Below are 17,874 nucleotides of genomic sequence, written 5' to 3'. Positions count from 1 at the left end.
CAGAGAAGAACACGACAGTCCAAGATCTCTCAGGAATCGCGGTATCAAGACACACCCTTTAGCTTGCACTCTTGTACTCCACAATAAGACAGAAACATGAAACCGTTTAAAATATTTATTTTAACTAACGTGCCCTAACATACAGTATAAGTGCCACAACAAGCAGGAAAATGCATAATATAAAAACAGTCCGCATAGCAGCTAGTCCATAAATCGTAAAGGGAGATGTCATCATAAAAAGACAATGGAGCCTAACCCCCCTCCCCTGGCTAAGAAGAAGTATTATTATATGATAGAAGAGCTCTGGGCTTTGTCAGCAGACCCCTTACCTTAGCCTATCTGGTAGATCTACATCATAGCTGCTGCCTTGCTTTTCTCCCTGGAAAGATACCTCTCCAAGTGTGTCACACCTAATTTGTGGACCCCACTAAAAACCAAAATACGTTGTCCAAACAACAGCTGCATCTGTATGTTTTGTCTAAAGGCTAAGGTCTAGCCAGAACAAAATAACAAGGGGCATTGTTATTTGACCTTGCACATAATGTTCTGTCAAAATCCCAGGAACATGCCGAGTGTGAACACAGCAATGAGATCTCATGTGAAAGCAGTCACTGAAATATTGCAAAAATAAAGACGTGTAGTAACGAGTGCAAAAGCAGCAGGAAAGCTGCAACGTGCTCATGCTAAGTTAGTGGAAAATGACAATGTCCCTATGGGCCACGTGACAACCCCTCCGCTATCCAACACTTATCCTACTGTTGCACTCAGTGGAGTGGGAATAGTAAATTTTACCCCTCCGCTATCCAACACTTTCCCCACTGTTGCACTCTTTGGAGTGGGAATAGTAATTTTTGCCCCTCCGCTATCCAACACATTCCCTACTTTTGCTCTCACTGGAATGGGAATAGTCATTTTTACCCCTCCGCTATCCAACACTTTCCCTATTGTTGCATTCACTGGAGTTGGAATAGTAAATTTAACTACTTTACTATCCAACACTTACCCTGCTGTTGCCCTCACTGGAGTGGAAAAAGTTATTTTTACCCCTCCGCTATCCAACACTTTCCCTACTGTTGCGCTGACTGTATTGTGAAATTTAAGTTTAAATATTTTTAATAGTTTAATGTTTTAATTTATTATAGATTTTATTTTTTTAATATTTTAAACCACAGATAAAGATTTTTATTTTTTATATAATTTTAAACTTTTAACATAAATTAAAAATAATAATGTATTAATTGTTTTAAAGTTAAAATATATGTATATATAATTATGTTTGTGTGTTGATCCTTTTTTTATTAAGTTTGTTATATTTTATTCAATTATATATTACATTTATTTTATTTTGTTAACATTCAATTTAATATATATTATTTTATTTTATATTTATATAAAAGTCGATATTTTATACATCTATATTCTTACATCAATATTTTTTACTCAATATTTTTGTGCGTACCTGTTTAAGTATAGGAGTCGATATTTTTGTTGTTTATATTTACTCCATAGTCTATTACATTGATATTTACTAAATTGATGTTGTGTCAGTGAACCCACTAACAGCTATATATGTGGTAGTGTGGTCAAGCAGTTAGGCTTATCAGGAGAGTGTGTTAAGCATTTATTGTATTCACTCAATCAAGGCTGATGTCACACACTCAGAGACAGACTCCAGACCAATTAGGTAAGTATGAACAAATGTATACTTATAGTTTATTTCTTGAACCAAGTAGGACTTGGTGCAGGTAGGTAATAAATACTTTCAAATGCATGCCTGTTCAAGGAAATGCAGATTTTCTTAATTACAGGTTGATATAACTTTTCAGAATTCTTGGCATTACACAGTAAATACTCTTTGATCACTTTTGGATTACGCTATAATAGTGCTCACTTTTCCCCATACATTAGCAGTTCTACATAGAACACCCAAAATCTAATACTTTTGGAGGAAACATGGATATCGAGTTCAGAGGAACATTTCTCTCGTAGAAATCAGAATCCATGATTACCATGGCCCCTCCTTTGTCCGCCTGTCGGATGGTAATTTCACTTTTGGCTGCAATCTGTCTGAGTGCTTGTTGTTCTTTTTGAGTAATGTTAGTGTTCTTGGATAGCAAAAATTGCATTTCCTTTTGGATATCACCATAAACAACAACAACGGAATTCTTATGACACAAGTTCATGTCAAAACCACAGATCGCAACAATTTACTGCATTTTCACAGTTTCCATCAACCTTCCCTCAAAGAACACCTACCATACTCACAATTATTGCGATTAAAAAGAATTTCCAGCACCGATCAGCTATATACAGAAAGCAGAGATGCAAGCATCGATAAGTTCAGAAGACGCAAATATCCGGAGCAAACTCTAAGTAACGCATGTAAAAAAGCAGAAAAAATTACACGATCTGCGCTATTAACTATCAAACCTAAAAAATCTACGGACAACAGAAGTGTGTTTATATCCAAATACTCATCCCAAAGTTACAGCATCAAAAACGATTTTAAGATATTGGCCTATGCTGGCAACTGAAATAGATTTCAAACACATCTTCGATGCACCTCCAATATTCGCATACCAAAGGTCAAAAAACCTCAAACAAATACTCACTACTACCAAGAGTTCCACTGAACTTCACTACAAAGGAACTATCCCATGCCTGAACTGCGGCAATTGTAATTCAATCATAAAGGGCAATACGATCCAACATCCCCATAAAGGACATAACATTAAATTGAAAGTGACGGCTACCTTCAACAGTCAAAATGTTATTTACCTGTTGAAATGCCCTTGTGGATTAGTATACATTGGCAAGACTGAACGGAAAATACGTATTTATTTATTTATTTATTTTGTCAATTTGTAGGGCGCGACAGCTACCCAAGAAGGGTTTCCCGGCGCCTAGACACAGCTAGAAAAAGAAAAGGCAAAAGACGGAGGAGGGATTTTGAGTGGTTACTGATCATATAGCCAGGTCTTTACAAGCTTTCTGAAGCTAAAGTGGTTATCTTCCTTCCGAATGTTTGGAGGAAGAGAGTTCCATAGGGTCGGTCCAAGATAGGCAAAGGATCTGCCCCCTGATCTTGCACGTTTGAACCTAGGTATACAGAACCGTGCTGCTGTCTGGGACCGGAGGTTTCTCTTTGGTGTGTAGAGGCAGGCAAGGGATTGGAGGTATTTTGGGGCTCCACCAGTTTTTATTTTGAACATATAGTTCAAAGCCTTGAAATGAACTCTGTTCTCAATCCTGAGCCAATGGAGGTCCCGGCGGTGGTTCGAGACTCCAGCGTTCCTGGGAATCTTGCATAGGAGTCTGACTGCGGCATTTTGTGCCACTTGCAGGCGTCCAATGACTGATTTATTTGCGCCTAAGTAAAGGATGTTGCCGTAGTCGAGCCTGGATGTAATAAGGGCATTGACTACGGTCTTCTGTGTTGACGAAGGCAACATCCACAGGATTTTCCTCAGCCATCTAATTATGGTGAGGCACAATCCGGTAACTTTGCTGGCCTGCTTATCCATGGATAAGGCGTTGTCTAGTAGAAAGCCCAGATTACGAGCATGGGGCACCGGGGTAGGAAGGGTGCCCATCTGTTCTGGCCAATGCGCGGGGTTCCAGAGTTCGTTGTCTTTTCCCAAAATCAGAATTTCCGTCTTGTCCCCATTCAGTTTTAACTGGTTAGCTGTCATCCAATTCAGTATTTTTAGTAGTCCTTCCTTGAGTAGCGACGGGGAGTGGGGACAAGAGTTAGACAGGGAAAAAATGATTTGGGTGTCATCGGCGTAGTTCATGAGCGTTAGCCCTAGCTTCTCAACAAGTTCTACTAATGGTTTTAGATAAATATTAAAAAACAGAGGGCTCAGGATGGACCCCTGTGGCACTCCATGAGCTGCAGGTAGAGAGTCTGACTCGGCCTGTGCTGATGCGATCTGAAAGGTTCTGTTTGCCAGAAAGGATTTAATCCATTCCAGAGCCTTTCCTCTTATGCCATTTGTGTGTAGTTCTCTAAGGAGCGTTTCGTGGGAGATGGTATCGAACGCCGCACTTAGATCCAATAGCACAAGTGCTACCGTTTGGCCTTGGTCAAGGAGTTGTCGGATATTTTCGGTGACACCTAACAGGGCGGTCTCCGTCGAGAAACCAGCCCTGAAACCAGATTGCGAAGGGTGGAGTAAACAGTTTTCTTCTGCAAAAGTGGCTAGCGTGGAATGTACGTGTCTCTCGAGGCACTTAGAGAAAGCAGGGAGCAGAGATATAGGCCTATAATTGGCCAGTATTTCTGGGTTTGCATTAGGCTTCTTCAGGAGGGGTATCACCATAGCGTGCTTCCATAAGGCCGGGACAGTGGCGAGGTCGAAGGACAAATTTAAAATATTGGCAATGATATTCAGGGACTGGTCATCCAATTGTTTTATAATTTTAATAGGGATGGGGTCCCTAGGGGAGCCAGACTTGACAGATTTAAGGATTCCTTTGAGATTCTCCAGTGAGAGATTCGGCCAGGATTCCAGCAGGTTTTTGTCAGCAGCAGTGGGTTGAAGTAGGCAGGGGTTTGATGGAAGGGGTGGGTCAGCATTAGATATTTTGGTGTTAATGTCTGAGATAATTTTGTCAATTTTCTCAGTAAAAAAAAAAGCTAATGCCTGACATTGTTGAGTGCTTAAAGGGGGTGCAGTGGCTGCAGTATTTGCGCCTGCCAATTCCTTAACTGTAGAGAAAAGGGTTTTGGGCATATTTGTTGCTTCGATGATTGTTTTTGAGACGAAGGCAGCTCTTGCCTTTGTGCACGCCGTATGATATTTATTTCTGGCTTCATGGTAGCATTTTTTTGCATAAGGGTCGTACTTTTTACGCCATTTTCTTTCTAATACTTTGCATCTTGACTTTTCAGTTTTGAGGCTGTCGTTAAACCATAGAGCCGGGGGACGATGCCTACTCCTTTTAGTGTGAGTAGGAGGCAGACAGCTGTTGGCAGCATTAGTAAGCCAATTTTGCGTCTCAGTTGCTGCGTGGTTCATGTTGGGTTTTAAGCTAGGAGGGTTTTGTTTGAGTGCCGCATTTAAGGCACCTATGTCGACTGACTTCCAGTTCCTTCTATTAGTAGCAATAGTATTTTGTTTTACTCTAGGGGGGGGTGGAAAAGAGATGCTAAAATTGATGAGGTGATGGTCGGACCATCCAGAAGGAACGGTAGCAATGTACGTGAGTTCACTGACGTTCGTTATTATGGGGTCCAACAGGTGGCCAGCAATATGGGTAGGGCCGGAGTTGATAATAGATAAGTTCATTACAGCTAGATCTTCCAGAAAATTATAGCATGATGGGATGGTGGGATCTTCCAGGTGTAGGTTAAGATCACCTAGCAGAGAGAAATTGCTAGATGACATTAAATAGGGGGTAATATGATTAGCGAAGTTTGATACCCATTGAGAGGGGTTACCTGGTGGACGATAAATTAGAAGGCCTGACATAGTGAAATTGGGGTTTAAGGTTATTTTAAAAAGACCCGCTTCACAATCTGGAATTAGAACGGATTCCAGGGTGCATTTGTATTCTCTGTTGAAAATGATGGCAATCCCACCCCCAACCTGTTTTTCCCTGTCGAGTCTGACAATGGCGTAATTGTCAGGGAGGGCAATAGCAACGTCTGGGCCAGCGCTGTCATGTAGCCAGGTCTCGGTTAGGAAGATAGCACTGGGGTTTTCTTCAGTGAGGGGATTAAAAATTTCATGCTTGTGCTTTGGCAGTGATCTGCAGTTAGTACTGTAAAATACGTATGTTGGCTGTACATTATGACGTAGGATTTTACATTTCCTGCTTCTCCTAGGTGGGTCGGAGTAAGGTTTATAGACGTCAGTGGATAGTTTACACTCCGAGCAAACATGAGTTCCGACTATGTGTAGGTTGGGTAGAGAGCAATTCGGTTTCGGGGTGGGGCGCAGTGCTCTCAGAGCGGAGGACGTTCTTACCAATCTGGGTGGTGCAGTTGGGGGGAGAGCCTCGGCCTCGTGCCTCGTCCTGACACGGACGGGCACAGACGGGCTAGTCTTTGGCGTGTCTTCGGCGTGCTGAGGGTGTGCCCGCTGCGCTCGACCGCTGCGCTGTCGAGTAATGAGCATAGTTATGAGAGGAGAGAGGAGTGGGCGTGGCTAGCGAGGGGGGCGTGGCCTCGTGTCACGTGATTAGCGACGCTAGCGGTGTTACACAAGGGGAAAAAAGATCGATTTTAAAACAGTTCAAGAATGTGCAAATAAGCAAATTTAAAACTCAAACAGAGGTTACGTTGCAGTCTAGTAGCCCCGGCTTCCGCCTCAAGGCTCTAGCTGGTCAGCACTGGCTTCTGGCAGGCACAGCGCTCAAGAGCTTCCTGGAGTGGGCGTGGCTAGCGAGGGGGGCGTGGCCTCGTGTCACGTGATTAGCGACGCTAGCGGTGTTACACAAGGGGAAAAAAGATCGATTTTAAAACAGTTCAAGAATGTGCAAATAAGCAAATTTAAAACTCAAACAGAGGTTACGTTGCAGTCTAGTAGCCCCGGCTTCCGCCTCAAGGCTCTAGCTTATCAGAGTAAACGAACACAAAAGCAACATTCAAACAAAAAATGTCAAATCTTCCATAGCTCATCATTTCCATTCCTTGAATCACAACATCAGTCAACCACGGTTTTTAATTTCGGAACAAGTACCCATCCTGAAAGGTCAGAACAACACTCAACATTTGTTGCAAAGGGAGGTGTATTGGATTGACAAAATGGACTCTATCAGCCCAAAAGGACTCAATGAACGGTGTGACTTAAGCTGCTTTTTGTAAAGTACACCCCCATGATTTCAATTGCATTTTGTATTGAACTCGTAAGCACGTATCATCACTAAGTTATTATGTCTCATGGTATAAATGTTATGCAAAGAGATATTATCACCATAATCCCATTCACGCCCTTTTTGATTTGCAGTTACCCTACCGAACCATTTCGCTTGTTTACCTGTTTATCGAAGAACACTGGATACATATTTTTACAGTACGCTCCACATTCGTACACTAACAGGGAGATCACGGATATAATACTTGGTTCGTTACCATGTGTGGTTTAATTTTCCAGCCTGTTTTCACACTTAATTATCAGTCCATTCCTCACAGTTGACAGCTTTCTACCAGTTTGACAAGTATCACGCCACTTACCTTGGTGCTAAAAAGATTCACACTTGAGTTCCCGTCATTGTAATTGCGCACTTTTTATTTAGATGACACTCACTAGAATATTTTCAAGGTTTATTCCCTTAATTTTTATCTTCACTTCTGGTTTTAATTTCCTCCACTTAACTTCACTTTCGTAGTACCGGTACAACTTTGAACTACAAGTCTTTCTTCTCTGTAGTTCTGTGTGAACCAGACGCGTACACTGATTTCACCTCCATGTCACTAAATGATTTATTTCCGGGTACAGATAACGGTAGTTTGCACTAACCATTCGGAGAAGACTTGACAGAGGAAACTACGCACTATTATCCTAGTAAGTCACTTTTTACCCTAGAACCTTCTTGGCATATACCCGTAACGATACCGGTTGATAGCTTACGATATGTAATTTCTTGCAGATACTGGCTATCTTCATATTTACCAACGTGAATTCACTTTGTGAGAAGCGTTTTGTAAGTACTCTCTCCCACAAGCGTTTTTTAGTATACACCGGCCAGACTGCGTGTACATTGACAAATATTTATGATCCTTGTACCCGTAGAGCATGTTTCCCCATCCACCAACCTCACCTCTAACAACCACGTACACAGACGGCATCATCACGTTTGAGACAAAATCACAACACACGGCTTTTGATTTTGGCACAAATTAGTACCTTAACTTTTATAACCACTCAATCACGAAACACCTGATAACATTTTTTCAAATTCCATATGATTTATGTGCTTAACACCATTCTATGTGTACATCATATGTTTGTTTCAGTGTGCTGATACCTTATTCCCTCATTTACAGAACTTTAGCCCCCGATGAAGGGCTTCTAGGCCCGAAATGCATTGGGCATTAAAAAACCCTTGAATGAAGAGCAATTCAAAGGATTTCCATGTGTGTTCCAATGGACGATACTGATCAATGATAAACTTTGCGAATTATAATAAATGAAATTAATATTGAGACCTAACAATATTTGAAGATTTATTTACAGTTACACTAATTTTTTTAATATTACACCCGAGTGCACATGGGAGACATTCTTTGAGGTTTAAAGAGTGCCATAGTTGGTCATCCTTGTTGTGAAATGGATTAGCCTGTGTAAGTCTGCTTTGTGATCTTGCAGGCTTTTAGTAATCTCTTTCAATTTGGAGGCTAGTGTGGTATTGGGGCTGGTTGACAGGTTCTGATGTAATGGACAAGATGGCATAGATATGGGGCTGGGGTGCAGATGAGTTGGGGAGAGGGCACGAGACAGCGTGGATTGTGGGCTGAGTTACATTTTGAAGTAGGAGGGGGAGAGCTTGAATGATGGGTGCTGGGGCAAACTACCAGAGTGTCATTGGCTCTTATAGGAGGAGCAGAATTCAGGGGAGATTGAGGTATAGGAAGTGCAGCAATCCAGGGAGATCGAGGTTGGTAGGTAGTAGGGAGATCGAGGGAGGGAGGTAGAGAGGTAGAGATGAAGAGGGTGGTTTTGTTGTGTTGATCCAGAGAGGTTACTCTCGGTTTGGGAAGAGTCAGTGAGCTACTGTGGTGGGCAGTGATTACCAAATCTATGGTGTAGGGGGGGTTGGAGGAGTTCAATATGTATGGAAGGGATGGAGCAGCAGAGGAGTCATTGGTTGACACAGATTTCTTGATGAGTGGAAAGAATTGTTCGAAAAGTTTAAGGTGGCCATCCGATGCCTGGATGAGGATATTGCCATTGTTGTAGATAGTGATGGTGACTGCTGCCCTGCATGCCGACGTAGGGGCTATCGATAATTTAAGACCATGTGGGGTTTTCCTAGTTGTAGAGATCAGGAGCATTGGGAGCAGGGCTTTCCTCCATTTTGCACGCCTATTTGTAAAGAAAACAAGATCACTAATTATCGTTCCTTTCTTGTTACTAAAGTAGGGGTTAGAGAACAGTGTTTCAGGGTGGGATTTGAGGAGGCGGTGTTTTAGGACTTGGAGGCTTTTTTTTTTAGATTCTGGGGGTAAATGATTTTATGAGCAAATTGGCCAGAAACTTCTATGGTGATTTTGGCCGCACTTTGTTGATCCAGGTCAGAGAATTGCCTGACAGAGGTTGTAGTTGGGGTCCAGTGTAGGTGGATGAAAAGAAGTGGAGTTGGGTTCGCTTACAGGATTTCTTACTTGGTAGAAGGAGCAAATTTAATAACTCTTACTTAAAGGATGATGTGTTCTCCCAGGAGATCACAGGAGGTTCATGGTTTAGCAGCAGCTATTAGGCGCGAGGATCTTCTATGGGTGTGGGAAATAAAATATATGCTAGTACGTGACAGAGAGGGGTAAGGTGGGGTGAGAATGCAGTTTAATGCAAGGCAGCAGGGTGGTAGGCCCTAAAGAGCGATCAACGAATTAAAGAGGAACCTGGAAGTAGGAAAAGTCAAGCAGGTTTTCGAGTGAGGAAGAGCATAAGTTCATGCGCCGATAGATCGAAAAACCATTACAAGATGGCCACAAGGACCTTTATCTCTGACTCAGTAGCTATATAGTACTCTTTTACTGTCTACCTTTCAAATTAGGTAGAGTCCTTTGTTAGTTTAAACTTATAGATGAGGAAATAGTCCTCTCTCCTGTCAGTTTACCCTGGCACTTGGCCTTTAAGTCCTTCTTTTGTATCTGGACCAGCAAAATCCTTTGTTTGCTGAGTGTAATTATGGGCGGGATGCCATTTTGAGGCTGACGAATAATGCGATAACCAACAAAATGGAGCAAAAGACCATCACAGTATTGATCCAAAAGCCGAACAGAGCATCGGATCTAGGTTTGCGGGGTAGCCTGAGGGCGAGCCCATGTAAAGAGCGAAGAGTCAAGAGCCGCTCCAAGCACGTCCTGTCGCGCTACTTGGGTAGGCAATCCTATATTGGCTGGTCAAGGCTGGGGGCATCATGGAGTGTGACGCAGCTCGCAATATTACTACCTACAGTCACGTCTCTGTGTCCAATCTCGAGCCGCAAAAGACGAGCAGGACACCAGGCCAGAAGTTCACTTGACTCGGTTGGGCCCAGTACTGCCAATCCAGTGCAGCAAAGCAGCCAGAGAACGCTCACTGAAGCCACCTGAGAATGCTCCGTGAAGCTGTCTGAAGGCACCAAGAAAAACCAAAAGAAATGATGGATGGAGTGTTGAACATTGCTCAGACGTGAGTCCCTTGCTCACTTTGCCACTGGATTCAAGCAAGCCTGGCTGAAGACGGCTGAAATGCTAGAAACCGGTCCTAGGAAGCTTGTTTCCGGTCCAGAAAAGGCATGGCTTGGCAGTTCGGGCTGGACTGTTCCCATGAGGCCCAGGGTCAGACTGATTTGCATATGGCCATGTCTGAACTGGGGTGGCAGAGTGGGCTAAAGAACGGTGATGGATCAAACCCAGATATGTTGACTGGGTGTGAGTGTTTTATTGGTTCTGATGCTCTGTCCATCACCACCCCCTTTTGTACCGCTTTGTTCGCCATAAGTTGGCAGGGTATGCTCAGACGTGAGTCCCTTGCTCACTTTACCACTGGATTCAAGCAAGCCTGGCTGAAGACGGCTAAAATGCCAGAAACCGGTCCTAGGAGGCTTGTTTCCGGTCCAGGGAAGGCATGGCTTGGCAGTTTGGGCTGGACTGTTCCCATGAGGCACAGGGTCAGACTGATTTGCATATGGCCATGTCTGAACTGGGGTGGCAGAGTGGGCTAAAGAACGGTGATGGATCAAACCCAGATCTGTTGACTCGGTGTGAGTGTTTGATTGGTTCTGATGCTTCGTCCATCACCACCTCCTTTTGTACCGCTTTGTTCGCCATAAGTTGGCAGGGTATGCTCAGACGTGAGTCCCTTGCTCACTTTGCCACTGTATTCAAGCAAGCCTGGCTGAAGACAGCCGAAATGCCAGAAACAGGTCCTAGGAAGCTTGTTTCCGGTCCAGGGAAGGCATGGCTTGGCAGTTCGGGCTGGACTGTTCCCATGAGGCACAGGGTCAGACTGATTTGCATATGGCCATGTCTGAACTGGGGTGGCAGAGTGGGCTAAAGAACGGTGATGGATCAAACCCAGATCTGTTGACTGGGTGTGAGTGTTTGATTGGTTCTAATGCTTCGTCTATCACCACCCCCTTTTGTACCGCTTTGTTCGCCTTAAGTTGGCAGGGTATGCTCAGACGTGAGTCCCTTGCTCACTTTGCCACTGGATTCAAGCAAGCCTGGCTGAAGACGGCTGAAATGCCAGAAACCGGTCCTAGGAAGCTTGTTTCCGGTCCAGGGAAGGGAAGGCTTGGCAGTTCGGGCTGGACTGTCCCCATGAGGCACAGGGTCAGACTGATTTGCATATGGCCATGTCTGAACTGGGGTGGCAGAGTGGGCTAAAGAACGGTGATGGATCAAACCCAGATCTGTTGACTGGGGGTGAGTGTTTGATTGGTTCTGATGCTCTGTCCATCACCACCCCCTTTTGTACCGCTTTGTTCGCCATAAGTTTGCAGGGTATGCTCAGACGTGAGTCCCTTGCTCACTTTACCACTGGATTCAAGCAAGCCTGGCTGAAGACGGCTAAAATGCCAGAAACCGGTCCTAGGAGGCTTGTTTCCGGTCCAGGGAAGGCATGGCTTGGCAGTTTGGGCTGGACTGTTCCCATGAGGCACAGGGTCAGACTGATTTGCATATGGCCATGTCTGAACTGGGGTGGCAGAGTGGGCTAAAGAACGGTGATGGATCAAACCCAGATCTGTTGACTGGGTGTGAGTGTTTGATTGGTTCTGATGCTTCGTCCATCACTACCTCCTTTTGTACCGCTTTGTTCGCCATAAGTTGGCAGGGTATGCTCAGACGTGAGTCCCTTGCTCACTTTGCCACTGTATTCAAGCAAGCCTGGCTGAAGACAGCCGAAATGCCAGAAACAGGTTCTAGGAAGCTTGTTTCCGGTCCAGGGAAGGCATGGCTTGGCAGTTCGGGCTGGACTGTTCCCATGAGGCACAGGGTCAGACTGATTTGCATATGGCCATGTCTGAACTGGGGTGGCAGAGTGGGCTAAAGAACGGTGATGGATCAAACCCAGATCTGTTGACTGGGTGTGAGTGTTTGATTGGTTCTGATGCTTCGTCTATCACCACCCCCTTTTGTACCGCTTTGTTCGCCTTAAGTTGGCAGGGTATGCTCAGACGTGAGTCCCTTGCTCACTTTGCCACTGGATTCAAGCAAGCCTGGCTGAAGACGGCTGAAATGCCAGAAACCGGTCCTAGGAAGCTTGTTTCCGGTCCAGGGAAGGGAAGGCTTGGCAGTTCGGGCTGGACTGTCCCCATGAAGCACAGGGTCAGACTGATTTGCATATGGCCATGTCTGAACTGGGGTGGCAGAGTGGGCTAAAGAACGGTGATGGATCAAACCCAGATCTGTTGACTGGGTGTGAGTGTTTTATTGGTTCTGATGCTCGTCCATCACCACCCCCTTTTGGCACCAAGAGGCTGCTAGAATCCCTGGGAGGATGGTCTTCCCAATTGGACAGGGCAGGTGTGCTCCTGGCTGTGGGAGGGTCAGGCATCTGAGACGGATCCCACAGTGAGTCACTGCCATGCAGTCCCGCGTCCCATAAATACCTGGGTGTCCCGGAGCAATGCTGGGTAGTTCAACGTCAAGGCAGGCCAGCAGATGCAGGAAATCAAGGTCCTAAGGCTGTGTGGAAGGCGTTGACAGGAAGACTGAGACAACCCTCCCGTGCATTCCCTATAGTCATAAGGCGCTTCGTACGAGTCGAGTTTTTCCGGTAAGTAGTTTGACTCGCTATTCCTTGATTTGTAATGTTGTTGGATGGCACGGTATCAGCAGGGTATTTATAAATTATTGACCCCAACCCTGTGAGCTTCTTTGTCGAGGTCTAGCTTGGCCGCAATCTTGATAGCGATTTAGCAATATAAGGCTTTGAAAGTAATCCAGTTGGAGGGCAGCATCTGGCAGTAGGACCTAAATTCAGGATGACTAATCTTGTACATCAGTCCTTCTCTGTCCAGGCAATGAATATACAAAACAAACTCCAATCAAAAGCAAGGGGACAGACAAGAGTGACGGTTGTTCTCAAAAAGCTGAAAACGCGGCTCTTTTCACACCAATAGATATACTTAATTTAGCGGTTAGTAGAAAGGGTGATATTTTGGTGCGGCGTTTTCTCGAAGTGTACCTGTGTGATTCGCTTCTAAATGTTATTAGCCCTGAAGGCCATGATCCGAGCTAATAGGCCTTGATGTTGTAGCTCATATAGTATGGCTACCACGTCATAATATTGACTAACATAGCACAATATAACAATTTTCTCATTTAGATCTTAATATCTGCATTGGCAGAGTTAATAATATTTGTGTAGAGAGCCACATGGTGTGAGTTTGTCGCAAACCTAAAAGGACATGCATTTCTAGGCAAGTTGCTTAACCTTTTATTTTCGCAGTTACTCAACTGCAACCCTGAAGTTGTAAAAATGAAATGCTTATTCATAATGTGTTCTATCTCTATATAAACACTTTTGGTTGTACTCTTTAATGATAAAATGTATAGTTACAGACTTCTTTTCATTTGTTTTCTTCTTAGACCTCTCTGTTTGCTTGACGTGTGGAGAAAATGAGTGGTCCAATGAAAAAAAAGACATGTGTATACCGAGGACCACTGAGTTCCTGTCCTATGAGGAGCCCATGGGTGCAACACTTGCTTCTATCTCAGCACTCTTATTCTCACTAACTCTGATAACCTTATGTATTTTTTTCCATTACCGGGACACCCCAATTGTGAGGGCCAATAACCGAGACCTGAGCTACCTCCTTCTAGTGTCCCTCAAGTTGTGTTTCCTCTGTCCCTTCATATTTATTGGACGCCCAGGCAGATGGACCTGCCTGTTTCGGCAAGTGACATTTGGGCTTGTATTTTCACTCAGTGTCTCATGTATTTTGGCCAAAACCCTAACAGTCATTGCTGCATTCCGAGCTACCAAGCCAAACAGCAGTTTGAAGAAATGGCTTGGCACGAGGACATCTATTTACCTAATCATTTTGTGTTCCACATTTCAGCTTATCATCTGCACAATGTGGTTGTCTACAAAACCTCCATATTCAGGTGTCAACACATCATCATCCATGAAACTCATCATACAGTGTTATGAAGGGTCAGTGCTGCTATTCTGCTTCATGCTGGGATACATGGGCTTCTTGGCTGGATTCAGCTTTCTATTAGCCTTCCTGTCCAGGAACTTACCTGATAGTTTTAATGAGGCTAAGCATATTACTTTCAGCCTGCTTGTGTTTGCAAGTGTATGGATCTCCTTCATTCCAGCTTACCTGAGCACTCAAGGGAAATATATGGTGGCCGTGGAGGTGTTTGCTATCCTAGCATCTAGTTCAGGGCTTCTGGCTTGCATATTCCTCCCCAAGGTGTATATTATTCTACTTAGACCTGATATGAACTCTAAAACCTACTTGCTAGGTAAATGACTGCGAGATATAAAAACTATGGGCCTGATGTAGAGTTTGGTAGATAGGAGCTTTCGTCATCTGGCCCTGTATGTTTGATGGCCACCAATATTATTCATGTGTAAAGTATTAATCAATATTAACTTACAAAAATTAGACTAAACCCTACAGGGAATCTCATATGTACTTCAAATGCAATGAAATTAACAGCAAGAAAAAGGTAACCAACAATATAAATTTTGCTAAGTGAACTTGATGCTCCTCAAAACTTTATGTTGTATTTTTTAAACGAAATACCATATATCTGTTTTCCATTTTATGTCAGTAAATGACTGCTACTTCTTTATTAGACAGAACACTAAATGGCCATTAAATGTTTGCTCAAGAAATCAGATTTGCCTTGTAGTTTCATTTTGTAAGGAATGCGTCTGTTTTACCCTCACAAGTTTTGCACTCTGTATATTTTTCCCACAGCAATTTCACCCGAAATAAGCCTATGGAAAAGAGGTCACACCAGTGAAATCCGTGTTAATTGAGTGGGAGCAGGAATGGAGCGCTTGCAAAACCCATGGACGTCATTTGGAGATAGTGAGGGGTCGCAGCTGAAACCTCTAGCTTGCCTTCTGCTACTCCTGGCAGTTCCTCTGCGACGCCTGGCCTCAGAGGAGATGCAACGTTTGCCTCCTCTGGGGTCAGGGGTCACGAAGGAAGTGGCAGGCTGCTGACCTCGGGACCAAAAACACAGATGCCCCCTATTAATCCGAAAATGACCTGGTTTTGCAAGGCGGGGGGTCACATGAGTTTTTGGTCCCGGGCTTGGAGGCCATCTAGGGAAACCCACCAAACCCACACATTTCTGAAAACTAGAGACCTGGGGGAGTCCAGGAGCGTATGGCTTGCGTGGATCCCCCTACGTTTTTCTACCCAGAATCCCCTGCAAACCTAAAATTTTGATAAGGAAATCTAATTTTTCTCAAATTTCTGTGTGAGAAAGTTGAAGGATGACCGGGCAGACACAAATTAACTACTACCCAGCATTCCCAATAAAATTAGTACCTTACTTGTGTGGGTGTGTCAAGTACCCGTGACAGGCAAGGGGCCAAAACGTATTGTGGAGACATCAAAATGTCTTGTCACAAAACAACCTGCTTTTGCAGATGGGGGCACCTGGGTTTTTGGCTCCGGGCTCGCAGCCATCTTGGACAGCTGGTGCACTGCAGTACAGAGATGCACAAAGGAAGATTGTCAGTTCATCCACCCATGTGGCCATGATCAGGCTCAATATCACATGATAGATCATGACATTACACGATGTACTGAGGTGTGTGCTGTTGGGCATGGACACATATGTCACCTACATGACCATAGCCTCACATCTCAATTCCACATGTCCACATGAGTCCCATGTAGTGCAATGGCCAATCATCTGGTTGAGTCACCCAACCTATGTACTGCTGTGACGTTCCAAACACACACCACAGTGACAAGTGAGGCCTGATGTCTCCCAGGCATCACAGATCTTTGCAATGCAGAAACCCAGGGTCCCTGTATTGCTACATTGACACTGGCATGGACATAGCGTATCACGTACACACCACAAGGCAAGCGTAAGTCCCACAGGTAGTGGCCACTGTTGTTCCTGCAGGCCCTACATGTACGTCTCTTAGACAAAACACACACCATCAAGGTTGATGCATATACCACATGAATGTGGAGACTGTCACCCATTGGGCACATTTGATCAGACACATGTGAGACACAACATGCACACAGACTGTTGGTGCACATGAGTATTGTGGCTACGGGTCTCACTGTGACATACATGCCATCACCCCCTGGACTCAGGGTGTCTGTGACATGCCCCAAACATATCCAATATGAGACAGTGTCCATGACTCATGCCCATTACTGTACAATTGCACATCACACAAAGGATTCTGCCCCCATGTACATGTGCACAGCCTGGGAGTGGCTGCACAAAAGTGTCACCCAACAAACCAAATGTGGCCCCCCCAAACACCCAGGGAATGCAGCCTTACATGCCATGGGACACTGTGTAGCCAATGCTGTAGTGTGGTAGGTGTGCACAGGTGTCCCTGGCTAGTAATTGTGTATTGAATCCGTAGAATAGTCACACCAATGAGGTCCGATGCGGGTGACAATGCGTATGCATTGCACGGTTCATGACCGAGCCGTGCGTACGCTTTGCCATTGAATTCAATGAGGTCCGACGCAGGTGACAATGCATACGCATTGCACAGTTCAGGACCGAGCCGTTCGTACGCTTTGCCATTGAATGAAATGAGGTCCGACGCGGGTGACAATGCGTACGCATTGCACGGTTCAGGACCGAGCCGAGCGTACGCTTTGCCATTGAATGCAATGAGATCCGACGTTTGTGACAATGCAAACACATTGCACGTTTCAGGACCGAGCCATGCGTACGCTTTGCCATTGAATGCAATGAGGTCCGACGCGGGTGACAATGCGTATGCATTGCACGGTTCAGGACCGAGCCGTGCATACTCTTTGCCATTGAATGCAATGAGGTCCGACGCGGGTGACAATGCGTACACATTGCACGGTTCAGGACCGAGCCGTGCGTACGCTTTGCCATTGAATGCAATGAGGTCCGACGCGGGTGACTATCATGCATATGCGTCGGGCAGGCATGGTCTGAGACAGGCAAAAGCCTTGGCCATTGAATCGTATGGAGACGGGTACATGTGTATTTTCAAAATACGCATTGTACAGTCAGTTGACCGAGCCGGACGCACCCATTGGCTCTGGACTGTCATGGAGACAGATGCGGATTCAAAACTTGTACGAGTTGTGCACTGGAAATTCAGTTGGATGCCTACAACAATGTTGCAATTTCAAGTGTTTCATGAAGGTGAAGATTTGAACGATGCGGAAGGCGTATACGAGTCGTACAACTCCATGGATTGGCCAGATTCATAGAATGCAACGTGTTGGACCTATCACTTGGGACACATGGCACAGATTCTGCCTCTGCAGCACAGATATAAGGCTGACTGGACCCCAGGGAGCTCACTTGCCTGCACTACATGCTACTGGACCACATCCCTGCTACCACTGCTGCTGTCTCTGCATCCTCTGGCTCCTGCTATGGCACATACTCTGGAGAGGGCCCCAGCCTTCACTGAGGAGGAGAACCAGGCCCAGCTGGACGGGCTCCTTCCACAGTACAGCAAGCTCTATGGGAAACCAGGGGAGCAGGTGAGTGTGCAG

The 17,874-nt window shown here is 44.9% G+C and overlaps 1 protein-coding gene across 1 annotated transcript in view; it reads left to right on the top strand.

Annotated features, from left to right (window-relative positions):
* The window catches only part of LOC146806106 (vomeronasal type-2 receptor 26-like), a 160,324-nt gene extending 145,681 nt beyond the window's left edge, over positions 1 to 14,643 (top strand). Inside the window, exon 4 of the mRNA XM_085623858.1 lies at positions 13,751 to 14,643. Within this exon, the coding sequence (XP_085479984.1) occupies positions 13,751 to 14,643 (893 nt within the window). The remainder of the gene's footprint in view (positions 1 to 13,750) is intronic.
* Positions 14,644 to 17,874: the final 3,231 nt, after the last annotated feature.

Source organism: Triturus cristatus, chromosome 8, assembly GCF_964204655.1.
Source record: "Triturus cristatus chromosome 8, aTriCri1.1, whole genome shotgun sequence".
In the NCBI taxonomy this organism is placed as follows: domain Eukaryota; kingdom Metazoa; phylum Chordata; class Amphibia; order Caudata; family Salamandridae; genus Triturus; species Triturus cristatus.
This window is presented reverse-complemented; position numbering and strand designations above follow the sequence as displayed.